The sequence below is a fragment of the Hyperolius riggenbachi genome, chromosome 9 (genome assembly GCF_040937935.1).
Source record: "Hyperolius riggenbachi isolate aHypRig1 chromosome 9, aHypRig1.pri, whole genome shotgun sequence".
Taxonomy (NCBI): Eukaryota; Metazoa; Chordata; class Amphibia; order Anura; family Hyperoliidae; genus Hyperolius; species Hyperolius riggenbachi.
Genome location: NC_090654.1, coordinates 53,762,274 through 53,786,914, shown reverse-complemented (window position 1 = coordinate 53,786,914; position 24,641 = coordinate 53,762,274). Strand labels below are relative to the sequence as shown.

The following is a 24,641-nucleotide window of genomic DNA, read 5'->3' as shown; positions in this document are numbered from 1 at the left end:
AGGGCTGTGGAGTAGGAGTCGAAGAGTCCGAACAATTTTGGGTACTTGGAGTATGAGTCGGTGGTTTCAATAAACTGAGGAGTCGGAGTCGGATGATTTTTGAACCAAATCCATAGCCTTTGTAAAAATTAGACTAAGGAGTCTGAGTCGAGGAGTCGGAGCACTTTTTAGTACCTGGAGTCGGAGTTGGTGGTTTCATAAACTGAGGAGTCTGAATCGGATGTTTATTGTACTGACTCCACAGCCCTGGTTCCAGTACTTAATCTTTTCGCTACTGATACTTCCTCCTTTTGGCTGTGAAGGAGGAAGTATTGGGAGTATGTAGAGGGGTGTGGAGCACTGCAGCCAGAGGCTGTGACCAAAGTAAGGTAACCGCCTATGCCATGACCTATGTCCACAAGCGCTTACTTTCAACCTTAGGCCAAACTGGATTTTTCTTCTGCCTGCTCATCCTTAGTTGCTCTTAATTGTGCACATTATCATCACATTCTAGTTTCCTTGCAGATCTCAAAAACAAGCAGATAAGTTTATTCCCCCTAAAAATTGACTACGATAGGAACATATAATTATAACTATAATAAGGAATAGATTGTGAGCTCCTCTGAGGACATGCAGTGACATGACTATGTACTCTGTAAAGTGCTGCGGAATATGTCAGTGCTATATAAATACTTAATAATACAGTGACTATGGTAGCATTAGGAAAGCAAATTTTTGTTTTTCTTAACATCTTAGTAAGGGGGCTTTTAGGACCATTGTAGTCCCTTACACACTCCAATGAGTTCTGGGTCACCATGAGCTTGCTGGTTAGTCTGTACCTATGGTAGCATTAGAGTGTGAGCTCCTCTGAGGACAGTTAGTGATATGACTATGTACTCTGTAAAGTGCTTCAGAAGATGCCAGTGCCATGTAAATACATAATAAAATAACATAGGACATTAGACTATTACTTTAGTAGGATTAGATTGTGAGCTCCTCGGAGGACAGTCAGTGACATGACTATGTACTCTGTAAAGTGCTGCGGAAGATGCCAGTGCTATATAAATACATAATAACCATATGGTAGGACATTAGACTATGACTGTGGTAGGAATTTGATTGTGAACTCCTCTGAGGACAGTCAGTGACATGACTATGTACTCCGGAAAGAGCTGCAGAAGATATCTGTGCTATATAAATACATAATGATCTGGTAGGATATTAGACTATAACTATGGTCGGGAGTAGATTGTGAGCTCCTCAGAGGACAGTCAGTGACATGACTATGTACTCTGTAAAGTGCTGCAGAAGATATCTGTGCTATATAAATACATAATAATGATCTGGTAGGATATTAGACTATAAGTATGGTCGGGAATAGATTGTGAGCTCCTCGGAGGACATAAGTATGGACTCTGTAAAGTGTTTTGGAAAATGTCAGTGCTATAAACACTTGATAAAAATAAAATGCTGAATTCATATTGCTCAGGCTTTCTGCAGGTTCCCTTTAGTTTTAGTCCTGTGCGTCAGTGGCAGAGCGTGTTTGACGATCAGTCACGACAAGCATTGAGGAGCTGGATCCGGAACACACAGACCATATGTCAGATGAGCGCTACTACAAAGAGCCGGCTGTTATGTCTGCCCACTTTCAGGCACAAATGTTCTCCTTGTCCTTTCAGCATTCAGTGGCAAAGCTTGTGTTTATCTGCGCAGAAATGTCTTGAATGGCCGATATCAGATAAATTGTGTTAAAAGTACCTGAACAAGAGTCATTTCCTGCATCCCAGACCTCTGCTTCAGGCTGTGATCCTTTTCTGCAATCTCTACCAGTGTGGAGGCTACACAGTATGGTTATGCTAAGTCAGGCAGCAGCCCAGCCAACAGAGTCGGCTGTTAATCACTTCTCTACCACAGGTTTTTTTCTCCTTCAAAAGCCCCTCCCATTCATTCGGTAATAACGTTATCGCTAATTATCACACTGAAATGATCTATATATTATTTTTTGCGGGACAAACTAGGCTTACTTTGGGCAGTACCTTATGCTAAGCATTATATTATTTTATATGCATTTGACCGGGAAGAAGAAGAAAAAATTAAAACATTCACCATTTCTCAGCTTTCAGCCATTGTAGTTTAAAAATGAAATGTGCTATTGTAGATAAAACAGACAAATTTTATTTGCCCATTTGTCCCTGTTATTACAATGTTTAAATTGTGTCCCTAGTACAATGCGTGGCGATAATAATTTATTTTGGGTTAGGGGTGAAGGAGTTAGAAAAATTAAATATATTGTCATTATTTTTTATGGATTCACAAGCCCTACTCCATAGAGCCAAATTATTCCATGCCATGCACTGATGAGGATCAAACAATCCGAAACAGTCTGTATGCATGTTGGATTATTATGGCTCTGTACAATTTAACAAGCTGACACATCATTGCATTCCAGCGGTTCTGGAGGTGTGTTTAGCTTCTAAGGGTACAATGGTTAATTTGCATATATTCAGCAGTGTTGCTCTAGGAAACATCTCAAGCTCACTCCAACCTGAATTATCGCAAATTCTTTCTGTTTTAGGAAAGCAAACTTTTGTTTTTATTTTTTTATGGTAAGAGCATAATGGTGTAGTTTGGAAGTAGTTTTACTTTTTGGCCACAAGATGGTGCTATTCTAACTCCTTTTTAAAAAAATAGAAAACAGAACCAAGTGTTTACATGTGTTCACAGGTGTTTATAAACAAGGATGTAGAAAAGCGTGGCAGAAGTTGCTAAGTGGTTAAAGGGACCCTGAAGTGAGCGGGATATGGAGGCTCACATTGTTTATTTCCTTTTAAATAATGCACATTGCCTGGCTGTCCTGCTGATCCTCTGGGTCTTTTACCATAAAACAATTTGCCCAATCGCTCAATCCACTGACTCTTCAGCCACCAGGGAGTCTTTGAAAGAGAGAGCCTTTGACAAAGGCCTGTGTGCCGAAACATTATGCTGTTTTATGGCTGTGTTGCTAATAAATTAAGCTAAAATTAGCCATGGACCCCGGACAAGCATGCAGATCAGATGTCTATGACAAACCTGACAAGATTAGCTGCATGCTTGTTTCAGGTGTGTGATTTAGAACCTTCTGTCCAGAAAGATCAGCAGGACAGCCAGGCAACTGGTATTGTTTAAAACTAAATAAATATGGCAGATTCCATAGGTCTTGCACCTCAGTTTCCTTTGAGAGTGGGATGAAATGCAAAATTAAAAAAATTGTAAAAATATGTAAAATAAATCATCCAATAAGAAATTACTTATTCAGGTTACCTATCCTATCCTGATCACAGGATCCCTTTAAGACTTGATGTTAAAAATGAGCATAACTAATGCAGTACCATACACCACTCTATATACACGCCATGAACTCTGTATTAAAGGAATACTATTGATTCACATATTTTTTTTGACACAGGAATTGTTTGGGAAGTGCTGCTAAGTACTGGTGTATACATTTTAGTAGCAACTTCTTTGTTTACTGTTAGCAAAATACATTCAAACTACATTCAAAGTTTACTGACGCCAAAACTGAGGCTAATTGAGCCACGAGGAGAGGGGAAATTCCCCTCACACTTGATCAGTTAACTCTATGGGCCTGATTCACAAAGCGGTGATAACTCAGTTATCACGCCTAAAAGACTTTAGGCATGATAAGCTTTGCACCGCTGAGTTAGCACCGATTTGTGCTGATTATCGCGTGCAAAGTCCCGCGCGCAAACGCACACGCGTGCGCGCAAAGTCCCATAGGGCTTAATGGGCGCTGCGCGCCCGCAAATTCGCGCGAGTTTCTTCTTATCATGCCTAAACTGAGTTTAGGCGTGATAAAGGGCTTTTCACTGGCGTGCAAACACTTTGCACCGCTTTGTGAATCAGGCCCTATGTGTAGCTCTGTGTGTGACAGAGAGAAACAGGACACAGGAGCTGCAGCTGTTGGGAGCTCTGTTTCTGACTGAAGTGTCTGAAGAGAGCCGAGGAAATGTAACTAATTCTCACAGCTTTTTCATATGGTTTTTGCTTTCAGAGTTTGATATGTTTGATATTTGCATTCTGTAGTCTGATATGTCTGATATGCAACTCTGGCTGTGCATTGAAGCAGACACCCCTTCTGCAATTGATTTGTCCCAATATAGCTAAATCCTACCCTCAATAAATTACAGCTTTTGCCTCTGATATTTAACATGAAAAGTAGGAAATTGTTTACACAGCTACTTAGACATTATTTGTACATTGTCATTTTAGAACACTTGGGGATCGATAGTATTCCTTTAAATATTTAAGTACAGTAATTGAAAGTATATCAACCTTGGGGGAGTCGTGAAACCCATTCTTTAGGCACAACAGAGCCCACAGTTACTTGCCTTCCAGATAACAGGGACTCTACGGTAGCTCTAGCCCAACTAAGAAATTGCCTGAAATCCCTTTCTGTTTTCTAGTACAGGAAGCGTTAAAAACTAGTTATCTATGTAAATGAGCTTGTTGGACAGCTTGTAGAATTCACTGGTTTCCTGAGAAATGAATAGAAGCCAAAACAGCTGAGCAACAGTAAGCTAAGGCGCCGTTTACACTTAATCAGTTGGTACGCGTTTTTTCTTCTTCTCCATAGCATTGCATTATAAAAAAGATTTCAGTTAAAACTCGTTAAGTGTGAAAGGTGCCATAGGAAAACATGGGACTTACTTTGAAAATCAGTTGACATTTCAGTTATTGAAAATTGCGCAAAAGGTGGATCAGCGCAACACCAGGCCGCCTCCGAATGGCCTCCATCAGAGATGCGCTGAGCCCCCCCAGGACCTACAAACGCACCTTGAACCCAAACAGAAGCTCTGCATATACACCAAAAGCATGGCTGTTAAGTGGGAGCAGCTGACCAAAAACGAATTACATTAGTACATAGCAAGGAAATGAGCAGCGCTACTTAAAAACAGACTAGTGCCTACCTGCAAAAGAGTGCAAGCCCCATTTGTGGGGTCGAATACACACCGAGCATACACATGACGTGTCTACCACTAGAGGAGGATGTTGGTTTCCATTAACAGCTTGCCTGCAACCTATTAAGTACTCGTCCCTCCCACTGCGAAAAAGTCAATCCTCCATGGGAGGGGCCTAACACTAACTAAATCCTAACCTATGTATATGCATAGCCTGGGTGCGGCTAATCAAATAAAATCGAAAATTGAAAATTGCGCAAAAGGTGGATCAGCGCAACACCAGGCCGCCTCCGAATGGCCTCCATCAGAGATGCGCTGAGCCCCCCCAGGAACTACAAACGCACCTTGAACCCAAACAGAAGCTCTGCATATACACCAAAAGCATGGCTGTTAAGTGGGAGCAGCTGACCAAAAACGAATTACATTAGTACATAGCAAGGAAATGAGCAGCGCTACTTAAAAACAGACTAGTGCCTACCTGCAAAAGAGTGCAAGCCCCATTTGTGGGGTCGAATACACACCGAGCATACACATGACCTGTCTACCACTAGAGGAGGATGTTGGTTTCCATTAACAGCTTGCATGCAACCTATTAAGTACTCGTCCCTCCCACTGCGAAGAAGTCAATCCTCCATGGGAGGGGCCTAACACTAACTAACTCCTAACCTATGTATATGCATAGCCTGGGTGCGGCTAATCAAATAAAATCGAAAATTGAAAATTGCGCAAAAGGTGGATCAGCGCAACACCAGGCCGCCTCCGAATGGCCTCCATCAGAGATGCGCTGATTGTAATTTGTTTTTGGTCAGCTGCTCCCACTTAACAGCCATGCTTTTGGTGTATATGCAGAGCTTGGGTTCAAGGTGCGTTTGTAGTTCCTGGGGGGGCTCAGCGCATCTCTGATGGAGGCCATTCGGAGGCGGCCTGGTGTTGCGCTGATCCACCTTTTGCGCAATTTTCAATTTTCGATTTTATTTGATTAGCCGCACCCAGGCTATGCATATACATAGGTTAGGATTTAGTTAGTGTTAGGCCCCTCCCATGGAGGATTGACTTCTTCGCAGTGGGAGGGACGAGTACTTAATAGGTTGCATGCAAGCTGTTAATGGAAACCAACATCCTCCTCTAGTGGTAGACAGGTCATGTGTATGCTCGGTGTGTATTCGACCCCACAAATGGGGCTTGCACTCTTTTGCAGGTAGGCACTAGTCTGTTTTTAAGTAGCGCTGCTCATTTCCTTGCTATGGACATTTCAGTTATAACTGAGAGCAACTGATTAAAGAGAAACTCCAACCTAGAATTGAACTTTATCCCAATCAGTAGCTGATACCCCCTTTTACATGAGAAATATAATGCTTTTCACAAACAGACCATCAGGGGGCACTGTATGGCTGATTTTGTGCTGAAACCCCTCCCACAAGAAGCTCTGAGTACCGCGGTACTTTTGGCAGTTTGTTACAATGTAACAAGGTTCACAGACAGGAATTAGCTGTTTACAGCTGTCTCTAACAGCCAAAACAGCTAGGAGCAGCTACATAACCTGCCCACAGTAAAAATGTCACCATGTAATAAATGTCAGAATGTAAATCGGGCAGAGGAAAGATTTTACAATGAGCAAACGCTGACTAAATCATTTATAAATAATTATGGTAAAAAATGAAGCACTTTTTTTTACTACATTATTTTCACTGGAGTTCCTCTTTAAAGAGGAATTCCAGTGAAAATAATGTAATAAAAAAAGTTCTTCATTTTTACAATTATGTATAAATGATTTAGTCAGTGTTTGCCCATTGTACAATATTTTAAATCCCTGATTTACATTATGACATTTATTACATGGTGACATTTTTACTGCTGGCAAGTGATGTAGCTGCTGCTTGCTGTTTTGGCAGTTGAAAACAGCTGTAAGCAGCTATTTCCCACAATGTAACAGGGTTCACAGACAGGAAACTGCCAGAAGTACCTCGGTACTCAGAGCTTCTTGTGGGAGGGGTTTCACCACAATATCAGTCATACAGCGCCCCCTGATGGTCTGTTTGTGAAAAGAAATATATTTCTCTTGTAAAAGGGGGTATCAGCTACTGATTGGGATAAAGTTCAATTCTTGGTTGGAGTTTCTCTTTAAGTGTAAACAGGGCCTAAGGCTTCTGATAATGTTTAACTCCTGGAAAGTTCAAAAGGGTTATTACTTTTATTTGTTTTGTTTTTTTTTAAGTCAGAAAAGCAGATTTGTCAGATGCTGTTCAGAGAAAAGATGCCTGAAATGAAACCTTTAAACTGGACACAAAAATATGATACTCAGTTCTGTGTTTAATTGACTAATTCTGTAAAACACACACAATTAACCACTTTACCTAAGGGGTTTCCCCCCTTAAACACCAGAGCAATTTTCACATTTTAGCGCTGCATCCATTCATCTGCCAATAACTTTATCACACTGAAATGATCTATACATTGTTTTTTTGTTGTTGTTTTTTTTGCCACAAAGTAGGCTTTCTTTGGGTGGTACTTTTTGCTAAGAACTATTTTATTATAACTGCATTTTAATGGAAATAATAAGAAAAAAGTTGAAACTATTCATAATTTCTCCATTTTGGGGCCATTCTAGTTTTAAAATGAAACATTCTGCTTTATTTGCCCATTTGTCCCGGTTATTGCAACATTTAAAATATTTCCCTAGTACAATGTATGGCGCCAATATTTTATTTGGAAATAATTTAATAAATTCATACATCATTTAAAAAATAACAGTAATATACCCTCTTGACTAACATATTAAAAAAGTTCAGTCCCTAAGGTAACTATCTATGTATTTTTTTTAATTGTCTTTTTTTTTTTTAATGCAAAAGTTTTATTTGGGTAACTATGCGAGGTAAGCGGTTACTTTTAAATGTATGTGTAGGACATTTTTATTTAAAAAAAAAAAATATATATATGTATATATACAGGTGTAAATTTACTATTTGGCCACAAGATGTCCTTGCGCATTATTTTCCTTAGCATACTATTAGTACGCTAACAAGAAGTAATGCTTGGACGTGTTACTTCCTTAGTTACAATGACCGCAGGCATCTCGTTGATGCTGGTAATCATTGGCCTGGACACTTAGCTTAAAGAATGGGAACTGCATTAATTCACCTCCCCTTTAACGATCGGCGGCGAAAACGTGTGCGGAAGCAAGCAGGAGTGCGCGGCGGCAAGAAACTAGTATCTACGTCCCTGCGAGGTGTAGTGGTGTTTTACAGGGATGTAGATACTCATCCCAGGGGGAGGTAAAGTGGTTATTCGTCTCATAAGTTTATTTCAACTTCAGGTTCGCTCTAATGGACAAAACAGATATCAAAAACAGATTAAAAGAAAATCATTGCCCCCTTCATCCCGTTTGTTTCGTCTGTTGCCTATACCGTATAAAGTGCCGGGCAGAGTACCTAGTATTATGGGAGCCTAAAACTCTGACAGATGCACAAATCCTTTCCAGTCCTGTCTAAAACAATCATCAAAAATGTTGGTGGCTGTTAATGACTGTTACTACAAAGGTTGTTTTTGTGCTGTTTTCTCTTACACTCATAAATCTTTTATCGATGGGAAGAAATTAAAAGCACGGTACGGATTTCCAGACGTGCAGCCATTTCCTAGGTGAAATATTAGTGGCCGCGTGTCATTCATGCGCAGGATATGAATCATGTTCTGATGAAAAGCCGCAGATTGGCAAGATAAGCTCAGTTCCAGAAAACGAGGCTGATTCGGGAAGAAGGGGAAAGTTGTAACAAAATCCGAAATGGACTCAGATTTCAGCCAAGCTCAGTCCTCCCGCAGCAGTACAGACGCTGCAGCTTTGTTGTCCAATCCTTTGTGATTTTGTTAAGTGAAGTTTTGCTATACGGGCATACTGCTTGCTCCTTTACCAGCAGCCATTTCTGGACGACGTCTTGCCTGTTTCATTTCATCACTTAAAGTGGACGTGAACTCAGAAGTCCTCTCTGCTCTAGACGATACACAACAGCATAATAACCTTTAAACAAAAACTTTTTTTGTTACAGCTGATACAAATCTTAAAATAAATCTGCACAGTTTCTACTTCCTGGAAGTAGACATATTGATAACATCCAGTGCTTTCAAATTGGCTTATCTGCCATAGGCAGTCATGTGACACAGGGGAGAGATCAGATTGCAACTTATGATAATACACAAACGAGGGGGAATTAGACAGGCTAAACTCTCTAAATACATACAGAGTGCATTTCTCTCTGTTCTCCTTCTGTCTTGTGTAAGAGTTCAGCCCCACTGTAAAGTGACACTGAAGCAAAAAAAAACACCTTATGATATAATGAATTATATGTATAGTACAAGTAATTCATAGAACATTAGTAGCAAAGAAAAGTCTCCTATTTTTATTTTCAGTTACATAGCTTTTTTATAACATCGCATCATTCTATAATATTTGCAGTTTACAAACTATACTCTGTATTTTAAATATGAAACAGACCAGGAACGTTCAAAGGGTCATTAGCTCTGCAGTAAAACCTTCAAGAGAACCTGAACTAAAAATTAAAAGTCAAAATAAACATAAACATGTCATACTTACCTCCCGTGTAGTCTACTCATCAATCTCTTTTTCCTCTCCTGTGTCCTGTTTGTCCACTGTGATCAATGATCAGCAGCGCCCCCTCTAATGTCAGGCTGGGGGTCAGCTGACAGCACAGCAGTCACATGACCGCTAGGCTAATTACTCCTCCTCCATGCAGCGAGCTCACGGACAGAGCCTGAGCTCAGAGCACTGCTTGTGCTGTGTTGTGAGCATTCATTATATGTCAGTTCTGGCTCCAAATGATGCCGTCCCCTTCTTTGACATGGCCAGTCACACTGTAGGCACACCACCGCCTCTGGTCTGTCACTCTGCCTGTCATCCTGTCCTGAACCAGAACATCATCTCTGCTCTAAAAGATATGCAACAACATAATCCTTTTTCAAGAAAAAAAAATTCTTTGTTACAGCTGATACAAATCTTGCAATAATCTGCATTGTTTCAACTTCCTGCTTTCATGGAAGCAGGCATATTTAACATCCTGTGCTTTCAAATGAGCTTATCTTCTGCGACAGTCAGGTGACACAGGGTAGAGTTCAACAAATTTCAACTTGTGATTAGACACAGATGAAGGGGAATTACACAGGCTAAACTCTCTAAATACATACAGGGTGCATTTCTCAACACCACCTCCTCTGTGTACACATGATGCCCCCTTTCACATTTCTGACTTCCCCCTCATATGTGACTGTCGAGAACCTGCTGCTCTCTGGGTATATTAGTCAGAGAGCTCAGAGAAGCTCTTTTGCATAGATAACTGAAGTTTCTTAACTCTGATCTTGGCCTGCTCAGACAGGTTGCGTCTGATACCACCTGCTTCTCTCCACATTGTGGTGTCGCCTGTTCTCATAACCACTTTAAGGGTGGACCTTGAGAGTGACCTGGTGTGTACCAGGCAGTAAAGTCCAGCGACCCTTGTGGGACACTCTGGCGATGACCCATAGACTATGTACTCTTGGTTGCCCTCGCCTCAGTAAGGTGGTCAACAGTCCAGTCACTTGCCTAACATCTACGGTGAACAAATAGGGCCAATAAGGAAGTGTGACTGTTGACTTGGTTTGGGGACAGGTGAGAGGCACAGACACAATGGCCTCAATTCACTTAGCAGTTTAGGCTGGTCTCCTAATGGTTTTATTCTACTGATGGTTTGATATAAACCAGCAATCAGTCGCATAAAAAGGGAATTCACTAATAATTACCGAATGTTTTATAGCGGTTTTTAGACCTGGTCTAAAACATTCGGTACTTAGGTCTAATTACCGTATGAGGTCTAAAGATACGAGTAGCTATGACTGACATCCTTCTCCTCTGACGAGCTCTCCTCTGGATACAATTAAACTCCTGCATAATTAATTCAAAAAGCTCCATCCTCTCGTGTAAAATACCTCACAGAAGTACTTTACCGACAGAAATCAGCTGTTCTAATCTCTGTCAGAAAAAATGGGGCGTGGTTACTTCTTGTTTGCCTTTGGGAATTGTGTAATTACTGAATGTTTTAGACCAGATCTAAAAACAAGTCTGATGGTGGCCATACATGGTAACATATTTTCATCCAATCTTACCATTTCTATGTAATATAAGGGAACTGCCTAAATTATCCTTTCAATATATTCACTTATTTACCCTTATACTACATAGAAATGGTAAGATTGGATGAAAAAATTGTACCATGTATGGCCACCATAAAACGTTCAGTAATTATTAGTGAAATCCCTTTTGATGCAACTGATTTACACCAAACCATCAGTAGACTAAAAACATCAGTAGACTAGTCTAAACGGCTTAGTGAATTGAGGCTATTGGGCGATTTATGTAGAGAAGCTCATGGAATTTGAGTAAAGATGTTATAAACCCCCAATGCAGGTTTCCGCAACAAAATAAAGTAGTCTGGGCATTAGTGCCGCCTTCCTTCTACCTGCCTTAATAAAACAGCCTTGTAATATGTTCCAATAATTTGCTTACCTAAATTGCTCCGTGAATTCTTTTTGCGTGTTTGATAGACCCGTGATCTTGTATGTAGCTCGCTGCCGCCTCACTTAGCGGTTAGACAACATCTCGTTCTTCATTATCCTCCCACCAAGAAGCGCAGTAAGTCTAACGATCTCATAATGGTAGAATTATTACTCTGACTTCCCTGTAGACAGACACAGCAGATCCCACTACGCCGTTCCGATAAAACCCCTGGAGCTCGTTAACCGAGACATAAATCGCGGAGAAGCCGCAGCGTTAAAATCAAAACAGGGGAAAAAATAAAAACAAGCCGAGTCCTGGCTTGGGAACGCGGCCCGTCGCCATAAATTATAGCGGCAAATGTGTATTAATCATTTACGACTGCATCTGGGATCTCATGTAAAACGGAACCAAAAATACTTTCTTCTGACTGTGACCTTGTTTTCAATAGCTCGTCGGAATAAAATAAAGTTTCCTCTCCCTATGGTGCTATTAAACATCATCTTCAATTAATGGAGCCATTTGTTTACAAGGAAAGCTGAGATCTTTATGCCTATGTGCTTAAGCCTAGAGCAACCCGAACGCAGGAAATATCTAGAAACTTCTTAAAGGGGCCCTGAAGTGCATCCATGCAAACAAAGCCACCTTTATATCCAGAAACAGAAGGGATAAATATAAGCACATATGCTGTTCTTACTTTGAGCATCGTTTCCTTAAAGGGATTCCGAGCTCAAAATAAAAACGAAATTGGTACTCACCTGGGGCTTTCTGCAGCCCAGTGTAGGTCGGGAGATCCCACGGCATCCATCTGGCTCTTCTCCCAGGCCTTCGCTCAGAAATGCTCCCGGCAACACTGGGCCCGAGTGTCGGGCTCCTTCTTCCTGAAACGTCAATCGCGCATGCGCCGTACTGTCACGCCGGCCGCCGTGATGACGCGGCCGGCGCGACAGTACGACAGGAAGAGGAGCCCGACACTCGGGCCCAGTGTCGCCAGGAGCCATTTCTGAGTGAAGGCCTGGGAGAAGAGCCAGATGGATGCCGTGGGACCTCCCGTGAGCTTGGAGTCCCTTCAAAGAGTAACTGTTAAGCATAAAATCTAAAATCAATTCTCTAGAAGTAGCTGTTCTACAAGTAAAATGGATGCTAAAGAGGCAATATAAAAGTCTAAAAATCAATCTCACCTTTTTGCTAATTGATTTTTATGCCCCCTGGCTCTAATGTGGTACGCAGAGTAGCAGCCGCAAAAGAGAAGTGACGTCGCAGGGAAATTCAGCCTTGATTGGCTGATGTCTCTGTCACTCTCGTCACTGCCAGCTGCTAGGGCGCAGGAAGGGGGGCCAGAAGCTGTCCCCTGACACTGTCCTCGGCTCCCCTCCTGCAGTGTGCCATTTCCGCTCTCCAGCCGCATCTTTCTCCCCCTGCATGCCCCCTCGGCATCCCTTCTCCTCCCCGCACTATTACAGAGCAGAGCGGGGAGGGATAAAGCCAGCACACAGACTCACCTCCTTATGGTTCCACGCGCTGGAGTTCTCATCTATACTCTCTACACTGTCTCCGGTGGTAGTGCAGAGATTATGCATGGGAACTTCAGTGCTTGGAACTATTAGTAGGTGAGTCGGTCTGCGCTGCCTTTATCACTCCCCGCTCTGCAGGGAGAGAAAGGGTAAGTGCTCAGAACAAGCAATGCCCGACATACATGACTGCAGAAAAGGCTTCTCAGCAAATTTAAAGGCACACACTTTGCAATTACTTCTCCAGCACATGTACAACAGGAGCTGAAAACTAGGGATGGTCAATGAGATGGAAATTTCGAGTTGATGCAGGATTATACAAATGTATGCAGCTTGAAGATGGACCAATCAAATTTTACCTCAGCAGGATTTGATTGGTTCATTTTCAAGCTGCATAAATTTGCCTACAAAATGTGCATAATGCTGCATCAATTCAGATATTTGCTTCTCATTAACCATCCCTACTGAAAACCCAATGCCTGTTGGCCTTATACCTACAGTCCTGGCAGTGAAAACCTAAATTATCTTATGACACCTTTGCATGCTATCCAAACCTAAAATACCCCCGCAACTGGTCTTTAAGGTTTCTGGTTGCATAAATATGTTTTAATTAATACACCAGCGGCTAACCATTATTACTGCCGGCATGTATATTTAAACACGCTTATCTCCATCTACACGGCAGGGTAAATAGTCATCAGGGGATTTCTTCTCGCGGAATCAGCGTGAGGCTCAAATTTGTGCTTCTTGATAATGGAGAACACGTCAACACTTTCCAAAGCCCTTCATCCCCGTTTGCGGGAGAGACGTCGGCTTGCAAAACATTTTTTTCTCAATAAATCTGCTTATTAAAGTCTGAGGGGAAAATGTCATTTTGTCCGTGAATGGAAGTGTTGCTGGGATTGTGTGTCGCGGGTTATTGCAGCACTTAGAATCATAACACATGTTGACTACGACTCTCGGGGCATGCGGTGCCTTGCTAAAAGAGGAACCGTAACCAAGGATTTAACTTCATCCCTATCAGTAGCTGATACCCCCTTTCCCATGAGAAATCTTTATCTTTTCTCAGACAGATAATCGGGGGGCGCTGTATGGCTGATATTGTGGGGCTACCCCTCCCACAGTGTGATGTCAGCACCAGGGTACTGACATCACACTGCGAGAGCCTTAATGCATTGTGGGAAATAACAGCTGTTTCCAACTGCCAAAAAAGCAGCATCTCCTTCCACAGACATCACCTGCCAGCAGTAAAGATGTCACCATTTGATAAATGTCAGAATGTATATCAGGTAGAGGAAAGATTTTAAAATGGGCAAACATTGACTAAATCATTTATGAATAATTATTGTAATAACAAAGCTTTTTTTTATTACGTAAATTTCACTGCAGCTCCTCTTTAAAGCTTAAAGGACCACTATTGTGAAAAATTGTAAATGGAATATATATATATATATATATATATATATATATATATATATATATATATATATATATATATATATATATATATATATATATATCCAAGGGGTGAGCAGCACAAACCAAATTTTTATGCAATTCTATGCAAAGCATGCACACAGCGAGGTCCCCAGACTCCAAAAGAAATATATAAGTACAGAGGGGCTGCAGCACACAACAAGAAAACAGTGACAGGGGCTCTTGGTTACGCTTTAACGCGCTTAAGCTCACCAACTGCGCCAAAGTGTCCCCAATCTGGTGAGTCCTACTCTACCATGCAAAATGCCAGTTTTTATAAGCAGTCTAGTGGGAACTAAACCAAAAACCCTAAAATGTCAACTAGATGGGAAAAAAAGGAAATTAAAAACACCTCACCCTTCACCTAGCTAACAAACGAACTGTGTGTGTGTGTGTGTGTGCAGGCATATATATTTATGTATGTCCCAGAGTAAAATGCATTTTAAACGACACTATAGCAATGTTGCTGTTGCTTACAGTAAGTTGTAAAAACCTGACAGATCTGACTGATTTGGGACTAGCTCATCTCCTCATGGGGATTCTTGGGCGTTTCTTTATTTTCAAAAGCACTAACTTGAATAGCAGTTGCTCAGTCCAGCTGTCAGAATAGTGTGCAAGCGAGTAGGGAGGCTGGCTGATGACTTCTTTGTATAGATCCTTTCCTGGTTATGCTTTTGTGAAAGATAATTGATGGTCAGTGATAATGAATTAGAGGTAATAAAATTTGTGGCCCGTTAAGAAATTTCAACCTATATTTTTACCTTTTAAATTCAAAATGAAAGTGATGGATTCCAGGAAATTCCCGTTTAAAGTGAACCAGAGACGAAGCATCCTCATGTATGACCTCACAGGTCATGTCAGTGACAGGAGATCCTGCTTGCTTTTTTGCCAGTTGGAAACAGCTGTAAACAGTAAAACAGCTGTTATTCCCCACAATGCAGTGAGGTTCACAGACAGGAAACTGCCAGGACCATGGTACTCACAGTTTCCTGTGGGAGGGGTTTCACCACAAAATCAGCCATACAGAGTCCCCTGATGTTCAGTTTGTGAAAAGGAAGATTTCTCATGTAAAAGTGTCAGCTACTGGGAAGTTTAATTCTTGGTCACGGTTTCTCTTTAAGATTTGATTGCTGTATAGCCTGCAAAATCCCGTTCCTGCTCTTCAATGCAGTGTTCCCCAACCCTGTCCTCAAGGCCCACCAACAGTGCATGTTTTGTGGAAATCCACGGAGGTAGTTAATCAACTCTGCTGAGACACTAAGTACCTCACCTGTGAATGTTTGTAAATTCCTGCAAAACATGTACTGTTGGTGGTCCTTGAGGACAGGGTTGGAGAACTCTGCTTCAATGACCACCCTCATTGTCTTACAGGAAAGAAGCACAAAAGTGAATTCCAGCAGCTGTTGGATCAGGTGAAGGGCCGATGGAAGAATGGGAAGAGTAAGAAGGAGAATCGTGAGGCCAGCAGCAGCAGAGCAGGTAAGTGCACACAGGTTAATTCTGTTATCTAACTGTCAGAAGCTATTAGGAGACTCGCAGAAGTGTGAAAAGAACCGCAGAGATGCTGAACTGTCATGCAGTCCTCAGCTGGCTCAAGACTGCCAAATTGGCTGCTAAGTAGGAGCTGCAGATGGACCCACCTGTGCAGGAAATCTGATTAAGATGTCACACAGCGCGAGGTCTGTGCCAATCTGAGAGTCGCGACTGCGGGGCGGATAATGTACCCGTTTGCACGAATCAGCCCGGCGTGCTATCGGCTTGTAGCTGACAACAAAATAAACGCGATAAATCCTATCAGCCGGGCTCCTGCACGTCTAATGTGCTATTATTGGTGGAATAATGGCACAATATCATTTTAATGCCAGCATTCCAGCTTTACAATTATATTGTAATATTGTTATGCTATTATTTTGCAGCCCCCACAGCTCATTTGAATCGTTCTTTGGGGAAAACAGGAGATGGCTTAGCAAACATTTTATTAAAGGCCATGCAAAGTGTAGTAACCCTTAACAGTCAATCAGGTTGAAAGGCTGTGAATTCACTTAAAGGAACTCTGAGCACCTCTCATGGGCATGCCTTTAAGCCAGACGACTTTCAACAAAAATCAAGCAGCAATCAATGCTGTCCCTACAGCTAAGTTTAAAGCTGGGATCTTCGTTACAAGAATAAAGTCTCTTGCGTAGTCCCATACACCGCGTAGAGGTAGCCCAGTGTCGTATGTGTCCTAACTCTGGCCCTGTAACATCCAAAGCACAAACATGCACGCATTCAGCGCATCAAAACCTATCTAGGGAATAGGAGCACATATCCTTAAAGAGAACCCGAGGTGGGATTTCATTATGTTACTGGGGCACAGAGGCTGGTTGTGCACACTAACACCAGCCTCTGTTGCCCCATGGTGTGCCTCCATGTCCCCCCTGCGCGCCGCTATACCCCCGCAGTGCTGGCGACACGCAGCGTGTCCCCAGCACAATGTTTACCTAAGCGCTGTCTGTCAGCGCCGCTCCCACGCCTCCACCGTATCGGCGCTGCCCGCCTGTGTCCCTTCCCTCTCGCTGATTGGAGGGAAGTGACGCGGGCGGGTAGCGCCGATGCGGAGGAGGCGGGGAAGTGGCGCTGACAGACAGCGCTTAGGTAAACATTGTGCTGGTGACACGCTGCGTGTCGCCAGCACTGCGGGGGGTATAGCGGTGCGCAGGGGGGTCTTGGAGGCACACCATGGGGCAACGGAAGCTGGTCTTAGTGTGCACAACCAGCCTCTGTGCCCCAGTAACATAATTAAATCCCACCTCGGGTTCTCTTTAATGTCCTCCCTGGGACAGATAGTGCAGCTCCTTTGTTGGATTAGTTAGATGCACTATCTGTCCCAGGGGAGGACGTAAAGAATATGTGCTACTATTCCCTAGATAGATTTTGATGCGCTGAATGCGTGCATGTTTGTGCTATGCATGTTACAGGGCCAGAGTTAGGACACATACGACACTGGGCTACCTCTACGCGGTGTATGTGACTATGCAAGAGACTTTATTCCTGTAATGAAGATCCCAGCTTTTAACTTAGCTGTAGGGACAGCATTGCTTGCTGCGTGATGTTTGTAAATAGATTTGCATGAGGATTTGCATGAGTGTGCGGAAGTTCATTTTGATGTTTTGCTTGCCACACCCCTTCCAGCACCTCCTCATTAAATATACAAGTGTTTAAATGTCCTAGCTCAAGGTGAGGAGCCTGGATTTTGTATTTTTTTGAATTGTAGTTGAAGCAGTAGAGTGTTGTACCGTGTTAGCCATGAGTAAAAGCAAGGAGTTTTGAATCAGGATGATACCATTTATTGGCTAACTTGGAGATGGATAAACAGTGAGCCTTCGGCTTATAAAAAGCCTTCGTCAGGAACCAGTCCGACGAAGGCTTTTTATAAGCCGAAAGCTCACTGTTTATCCATCTCTAAGTTAGCCAATAAATTGTGTCATCCTGATTCAAAACTTTGTGGCTAAGATTTTATCTAGTGCTCTCCCTCTTCCCCTATTAGTGATCTTAAAGTGAACCTAAAGCCGATTAAAAAAAAATGAGATTAACTCACCTGGGGCCTCCCTCAGCCCCCTGCAGCCGATCGGTGCCCTCGCAGCTCCGCTCCGATGTCCCAGGACCCGCCGGCGAGCACTTCCGGTTTCGCCGTCACCGGCCGACAGGCATGGGAATGCGAGTGATTGTTCGCGTTCCCAGCCTGTATATCGCCCCCTATGCTGCTATTGCGGCCTCCTGTGTATGTATCGCAGTCTAGGGCCAATTTAGGGGGAAGCCAATTAACTTATCTGTCTGTTTTTGGGATGTGGGATGTGGGAGGGCCACTGTTGTGTCACCATCTTTCAGCCTTATTGTGGGGAACCAGTAAGTTTAAGCATCACACAGAGGAGTAATGTGAATTACGCCCACAGTAGCCGATTCCTGTGTGATTGACCGTTATCTTCCATCCTGCTGGATTGATGAAGGTGGTCGATTTTACTTGTTGTCGGCCTCTTCTCATTGTTCGGGCATACTGGAACACACTCTCTCAATGGAATAAAATGATTGGATCGATTGTACAGCTATATCATTAGTGTATGACCACCTTAATTTTGTTTCACTCTTCCCAGCTTATCCTTTTGACTCCTCCCCCCACCATTTTGACTATTACTCTCGTTCTGAAAGGAGTTCTGTGGTTGGGAAGGGGGGGGGGGGGGTGGAAGATAAAAACGGACACTTACCTGGGGCTTCTATCGGCCCCCAGCAGCTGTGATGTCCCACTCTGTCCTCCAAAAATGCTTCATTCCCCACCGCCGGTCCCGGTGTAATCCGCCGTCTAATTAGACTGTGGCTTGTGGCTGTGCGTCATCGGGAGCTTACTGCGCTGGCGCAATTCAAGAAAGTAAGCTCCCGATGATGTGCGCAGGAGCGAGCATTATTCGTCTTCTTACATGAACATCAGACCGGGATCGGCGGTGGGGAACGGAGCATCGTTGGACGGCGTGGGACATTACAGCTGCAGGGGGTCAATAGAAGCCCCAGGTAAGTGTCAGTTTTTATTTTCAAGCCCCCCCCCCCCCCCCCCCCCCCCCCCCCCAGAATCACTTTAACCAGCTGAGCGGTCTGGACGAGCTCAGCTCGTCCAACACCGCCAGCGGCTGCCGCTCAGGCCCTGCTGGGCCGATTTTAATGAAACAAAAAGCAGCACACGTGTGCTGCCTGATCGCCGCCGCTCTGCGGCGATTCGCCGCGAGCAGCGGCGAAAGAGGGTCCCCCCAGCCGCCTGAGCCCAGCGTAGCCGGAACAAAAAGTTCCGGCCAGCGCTAAGGGCTGGATCGGAGGCGGCTGACGTCAGGACGTCGGCTGACATCGATGACGTCACTCCGCTCGTCGCTATGGCGACGATATAAGCAAAACAAGGAAGGCCGCTCATTGCGGCCTTCCTTGTTTATTCTGGGCGCCGGAGGCGATCGGAAGATCGCCTCCGGAGCGGCCTCTAGTGGGCTTTCATGCAGCCAACTTTCAGTTGGCTGCATGAAATAGTTTTTTTTTTCATCCAACCCTCCAGGACAGTGACATTGAGATTTGGGCTCCGCCCCCCAGAAACAGGAAACACCCAGCGTGAGCTCTATAAATCTGTTCCCAGGTATCCACACCTCAGTTGTGTGTTTCCTTCCCTGGGAACATGAGCTCTGTAAAGGGAGCTAGCTGGTCAGCAGCCTGGGAGTGCTGAGGCTGGTAATAGTTCCCTGAGGGAGCCTGCTTCACTACCCTGGAGGGTTGGAATATTGTTGCAGCAGAAAGCTCCTTACCTGCTTAAACAGGTTTTTCCCCTCTAGCAGCCACCTGAGCGGCTGTGCGTGCTAGAGGGAGGACAACGCGGAGCAGCCCTGACGGAGGTCCTGGACGCAGCGGTGGGGGAATATCGGCTCTGCACGGAGGAAGGATGGCTTTGTCCCCAGTCTAGCGGTACTTCCGCCGACGAGTGACTTCACTTCCGCATTTGCGCGGCTGCAAAACAGCGTTGTGTGCGTTCCTTGTGGCACTTAGCGTTTGGCCTTTGCCGAGGATGGACGCACGAAAACTTCAGGATCAGGTAAGCCGGCGGAGATCTTGTGGGAGCCGCGTTTGATCACGGTCTGACTGGTCGCCGCACTGGTCTGAGGTTTGATTATGCTGCTCAGATGTATTTAGTCAGCATATGAATGACAGTGGCTAGATCAAGGATATTTGCTGAAGCTGTCTTTTTGTGGTGGCACATTGTTGTTTAAAACCAGTTAAACATGGATAACTGCACTGATCTTAAGTTTAATTAATAGATCAGAAAAAGCATGTTAGACTACTTGGTGATTTGATTACTTAAATGGAGCAAGATGTTTGTTACCAGTTTAAGTATTGTAAAAGTCCTGATAGTTCAGAAAAGCATTTGTTCACATGTGACTGATTGGTTTTTGTGCAGCTCAATGTGTTTTGCATAAGTAATTGTTGCATAGCTACCTGAATGAATGTTAACTACATGGTGCATTCATTGTGGGGAGTGAGCTGGTTACTGGGTCAGCTGCATATAATGTTGGATGTTTTCCTTCTAAGTTTGCAGGAGGGATTTATTGGTGCAGTATCACCAAATATATTAAGTTTAAAAAAAAAAAAAAAAAAAAAAAAAAAAAAAAATTTTTTTTTCCCTCTCTCTCTCCTGCAATACATTTTAGCAGCTGTATGCATCTACATTCTGTCTAGATGAGCTACACTTGAATTGATATGCATCCTAAATTATCTGTCTGATTGCTGTACTTAAGCTTATTTTACAGATAATGATATTCATTTTTTTGGTAAACAGCTCACTATATACACAGAGTATATATGAATAAACATCACATCTGTTCAGGAGAGGATTTATGTGATTAATTACAGGCTTTAATGAATTATAGTAATTAATCTCATGGTATTATTCTCTTCATATGTTTTTCAGGAGACTTCGGACTTATCCGATAGCTCTAACAGGTCCAGGAGTTGCCTTGTCTGTAAGGTTGTTTTGCCAACTAGCTGGACAAAAGCATCTTGCCAAGGATGTATTACAAAGTTAATTAATGAAGAGAATACTGCCTCCTGCAAAGAGTTTATGACTACCATGAGGCATGAAATGGTAGAGACATTTAGAGCATTCAGGGAAAATCTGCCTACAGGGTCAGCTCCTGTGGTACCTCCTGTGGCAGTTATTCCCAAGGAGAATCCTAAGCCAAGAAAAGCTCTTGTAAAAACTACAAGACGTTTAATTTCTTCAGATGAAGAAGAAGAAGAGGAAATACAGGATGTTCTTCCTGGAGGACAGGTTAACAGGGAGTTATCACAGGATGATATGTCAGATCAAAGTGATACGGATGAGAAACTTATGTTTTCAAGATTCAGATTTCCGGTGGAAGAGACTGATGAATTAGTGCGGGCTATTCACACTACCTTGAATATTAATCAGACCACTCCCGCTCCTGTGTCCATACATGATAAATTATATTCTGGTATGGATCCCACACCACATTTAAATTTTCCTGTACATCCCTCAACAAAAAACCTAATTAATACGCAATGGAAATACCCAGAGAAAAAACTTTTTATTTCCAGAGGGTTTAGAAAGCGATTCCCCTTTTCAGAAGAAGATGCAAAACTATGGGAAGGTTGTCCCAAGTTAGACGCAGCGTTCAGTCTAATGAATAGGGAGAATGAACTTGCTTTTGAGGATTTGGGTTTCCTTAAAGACCCAGCAGACAAGAAAATTGATTTGTCACTTAAAAAAGCTTATACAGCAGCAGTAACTAACTTTAAGCCTGCTGCAGCCACCACCTGTGTCTCTAGGACCACTTTATTATGGATAGAGAGGGTGGAAGAATTAGTCAAAACTGATGCTCCTAAAAAGGACATTTTAGAAGCTCTGAGTGTTGTTAAGAAATCTAATAATTATGTTACTGATGCTTCAACAGAGTCACTAAGAGTTACAGCAAAGACAACAGCACTAGTTAATAATGCCCGCAGAAATCTGTGGCTCAAGACATGGGACGGTAGCCAATCGTCCAAGTCTAAGGCATGTAATCTACCCTTTACGGGGGATCTGTTATTTGGCCCTCAGCTCCAAGAAGTCCTGGAGAAGACGGCAAGCAGGAAATTATCATTTCCGAAGAAAAAGAAATTCAAGCCGAATAGGCCCTTTTTTCGCCGCAATAACCAGGCGAGAGATAAAGGGGTCCAAAAAAGAAGGACTTGGCCAATTAATAAGGAAGGGCCTAGGAGGACTCTGCTGCATAAGCCAGCAGAGCCCCAAAGCAAGCACCAGTGACGCCAGGCTGAAAGTAGGGGGCAGGTTATCTCGCTTTTATCCAGAGTGGAGAAAGATAACCTCGAATCAATTCATTTTAGACCTAATAAAAGACGGGTACAAGATAAGATTCATAAAAAAGCCCCCGGTGAGATTTGTAAAGACTTTAATGCCGAAAGACAGAGAAGCCAGGATGGCATTACAGGAATTACTAAGAGACATGATGGACAGAAATGTCATAAAAGAGGTACCACCTCAGGAAAGAAACCGAGGGTTCTATTCTCGAATTTTTCTGATCAAAAAGCCAACCGGAAAATTCAGAATGATTCTGAACTTAAAACCACTAAACCCCTTTATTGTATACGAAAAGTTCAGAATGGAAACTGTGTATACGATGAGGAACTTACTGAATGCAGACGTGTTTATGGTGAACATAGATCTGACAGACGCTTATTGGCACATCCCAATCAGAAGGGAGTCTCAAAAGTACCTAAGATTCAGTGTACAAGGAGACGGTGGAGTGCTGCATTATCAATTCTCGTGCCTTCCTTTCGGAATATCTTCAGCACCAAGAGTGTTTACGAAAGTAATGGCAGAGGTGGTAGGAAATCTTCATCTCCAGAACATTATAATAATCCCTTATCTGGACGACCTATTAGTTCTAGCAGACAATGCGGTACTGCTTCAAAGAGATCTGAAGAGGGTGTTAGGTCAGTTAGAAACCCTGGGTTGGTTAGTAAATTACCAAAAGTCACATCTGGATCCATCCCAGGTGATCAAATTTTTGGGGTTCATAATAAATTCACCCCTTCAAAGACTGTTCTTGCCAGAGGACAAGGTGACAAAAGTGCAGTCGACAATAGTCAGCCTTCTAGAGGCAGACACCATCTCAGTACGGCAGTGCATGAGTATAGTGGGTCTTCTAACCTCAACAGCACCAGCAGTAGATTGGGCAATGGCTCACGTAAGAGTTCTCCAGAACTGGCTACTGGAAAACTGGAACAGAAATCAGGGCGATTTAGAAAGCGTGTTATCAATACCAACCTGGGTAAAGGAATCACTGCCTTGGTGGATGGATATAAAAAATCTTCAGTTAGGAAGACTATGGCGGTCTCCTCCAACAAAGATTATAACAACAGACGCAAGTTTGATGGGTTGGGGAGCCCATGTGGACGGACTATACCTGCAAGGGTCATGGACAGACCCAGTAAGGGGAGAGTCATCCAACTTCAGAGAAATGAAGGCAGTTCATATGGCCCTATTACAAGCATCAGAGTGTCTAAAGGGGCATCATCTTCAGGTTCGTTCAGACAACATAACAGTAGTAGCCTATCTGAACAAACAAGGAGGGACAAGGTCCAGAAAACTCCTAGAAGTGTCACTGAAGATCTTAGATTGGGCAGAGCTGAATCTGCTATCATTAACAGCAGTCCATCTGAAAGGGACATTAAATCGAATGGCCGACCTTCTAAGCAGACAAAGACTGTCAAATTCCGAGCTGAGGCTCAACCCGGAAGTATTCAGAATGATAACGGCCAGATGGGGGTGGCCCGAAATAGACCTTTTTGCCAATCAGACGAACTCTCAGTGCAGAAGGTTTTTCTCTCTAGATCCGAAGGGAGCATGTGCAATAGATGCGTTGGCCCAAGATTGGATCTTCAGCAAAGCATATGCCTTTCCACCAATCCCCTTGATTCCTCTTGTATTACAGAAGTTGAAACTGTCCAGAATGACTCTGATATTAATAGCACCAGATTGGCCAAAACGATCATGGTACCCGTTGTTACTAAAAATGCTGAAAAAAGATCCTTTACTCCTCCCTCAGGAGGAATTACTTTTAGATCAAGAGGAACACAGATGGGTACATGTTCCAAATCTGCATCTAAAAGCGTGGTTTCTGAAAGGGATGTTCTGAAGTCCAAGGGCCTGTCAGACAGAGTGATCAAGACGGTTCTGAATAGCAGAAAGAAAGTAACCAGATCGATCTATTCTAAGTATTGGAAGACTTTTTTAGACTGGAAAAAGAGAAATAAAGTTAAAGACAATAAATTACCGACAATTCTTGAGTTCCTGCAAGATGGAATTGAGAGGGGTTTGGCCTTAAGTACAATTAAGGTACAAGTAGCAGCAATTTCTGTTTTCGTTGATAAGAAATTAGCCTTAGATCCCCTGGTGATCAGATTTATGAAATCGGTAGAAAGATCAAGGCCAATAGTTAAGAAATCATGTCCTAGGTGGGACCTATCTTTAGTTCTCAATGTACTTATGGAAGAGCCATTCGAACCTCTAGAAGAAATTTCGTTAAGGAATCTTACAATTAAAACCATATTCTTAGTAGCGATTACCTCTGCAAAAAGAGTAAGCGAATTAGAGGCACT

The 24,641-nt window shown here is 43.0% G+C and overlaps 2 protein-coding genes across 7 annotated transcripts in view; both read left to right on the top strand.

Moving 5' to 3' along the window:
* Positions 1-24,641, top strand: part of RAD18 (RAD18 E3 ubiquitin protein ligase) — a 618,600-nt gene that overhangs the window by 302,997 nt on the left and 290,962 nt on the right. For all 6 annotated transcript variants that reach the window (XM_068252779.1, XM_068252778.1, XM_068252780.1 and 3 more), the window contains exon 10: positions 15,831-15,938. In XM_068252779.1, coding sequence (XP_068108880.1) covers positions 15,831-15,938 — 108 coding nt within the window. The remainder of the gene's footprint in view (positions 1-15,830; positions 15,939-24,641) is intronic.
* On the top strand, positions 19,983-22,315 carry LOC137532363 (uncharacterized). Its single transcript, XM_068252784.1, has 2 exons — positions 19,983-20,055; positions 20,929-22,315. The coding sequence occupies exons 1-2, from the start codon at positions 20,029-20,031 to the stop codon at positions 22,282-22,284; spliced, it is 1,383 nt and encodes a 460-aa protein (XP_068108885.1). The 5' UTR covers positions 19,983-20,028; the 3' UTR covers positions 22,285-22,315.

Bases quoted from the DNA above. Each gene is read 5' to 3' on its own strand.
- LOC137532363 (XM_068252784.1), top strand. From the start codon at position 20,029: ATGGACGCACGAAAACTTCAGGATCAG. The intron at 20,056-20,928 runs GTAAGCCGGCGG...TATGTTTTTCAG, and splicing joins CACGAAAACTTCAGGATCAG to GAGACTTCGGACTTATCCGA.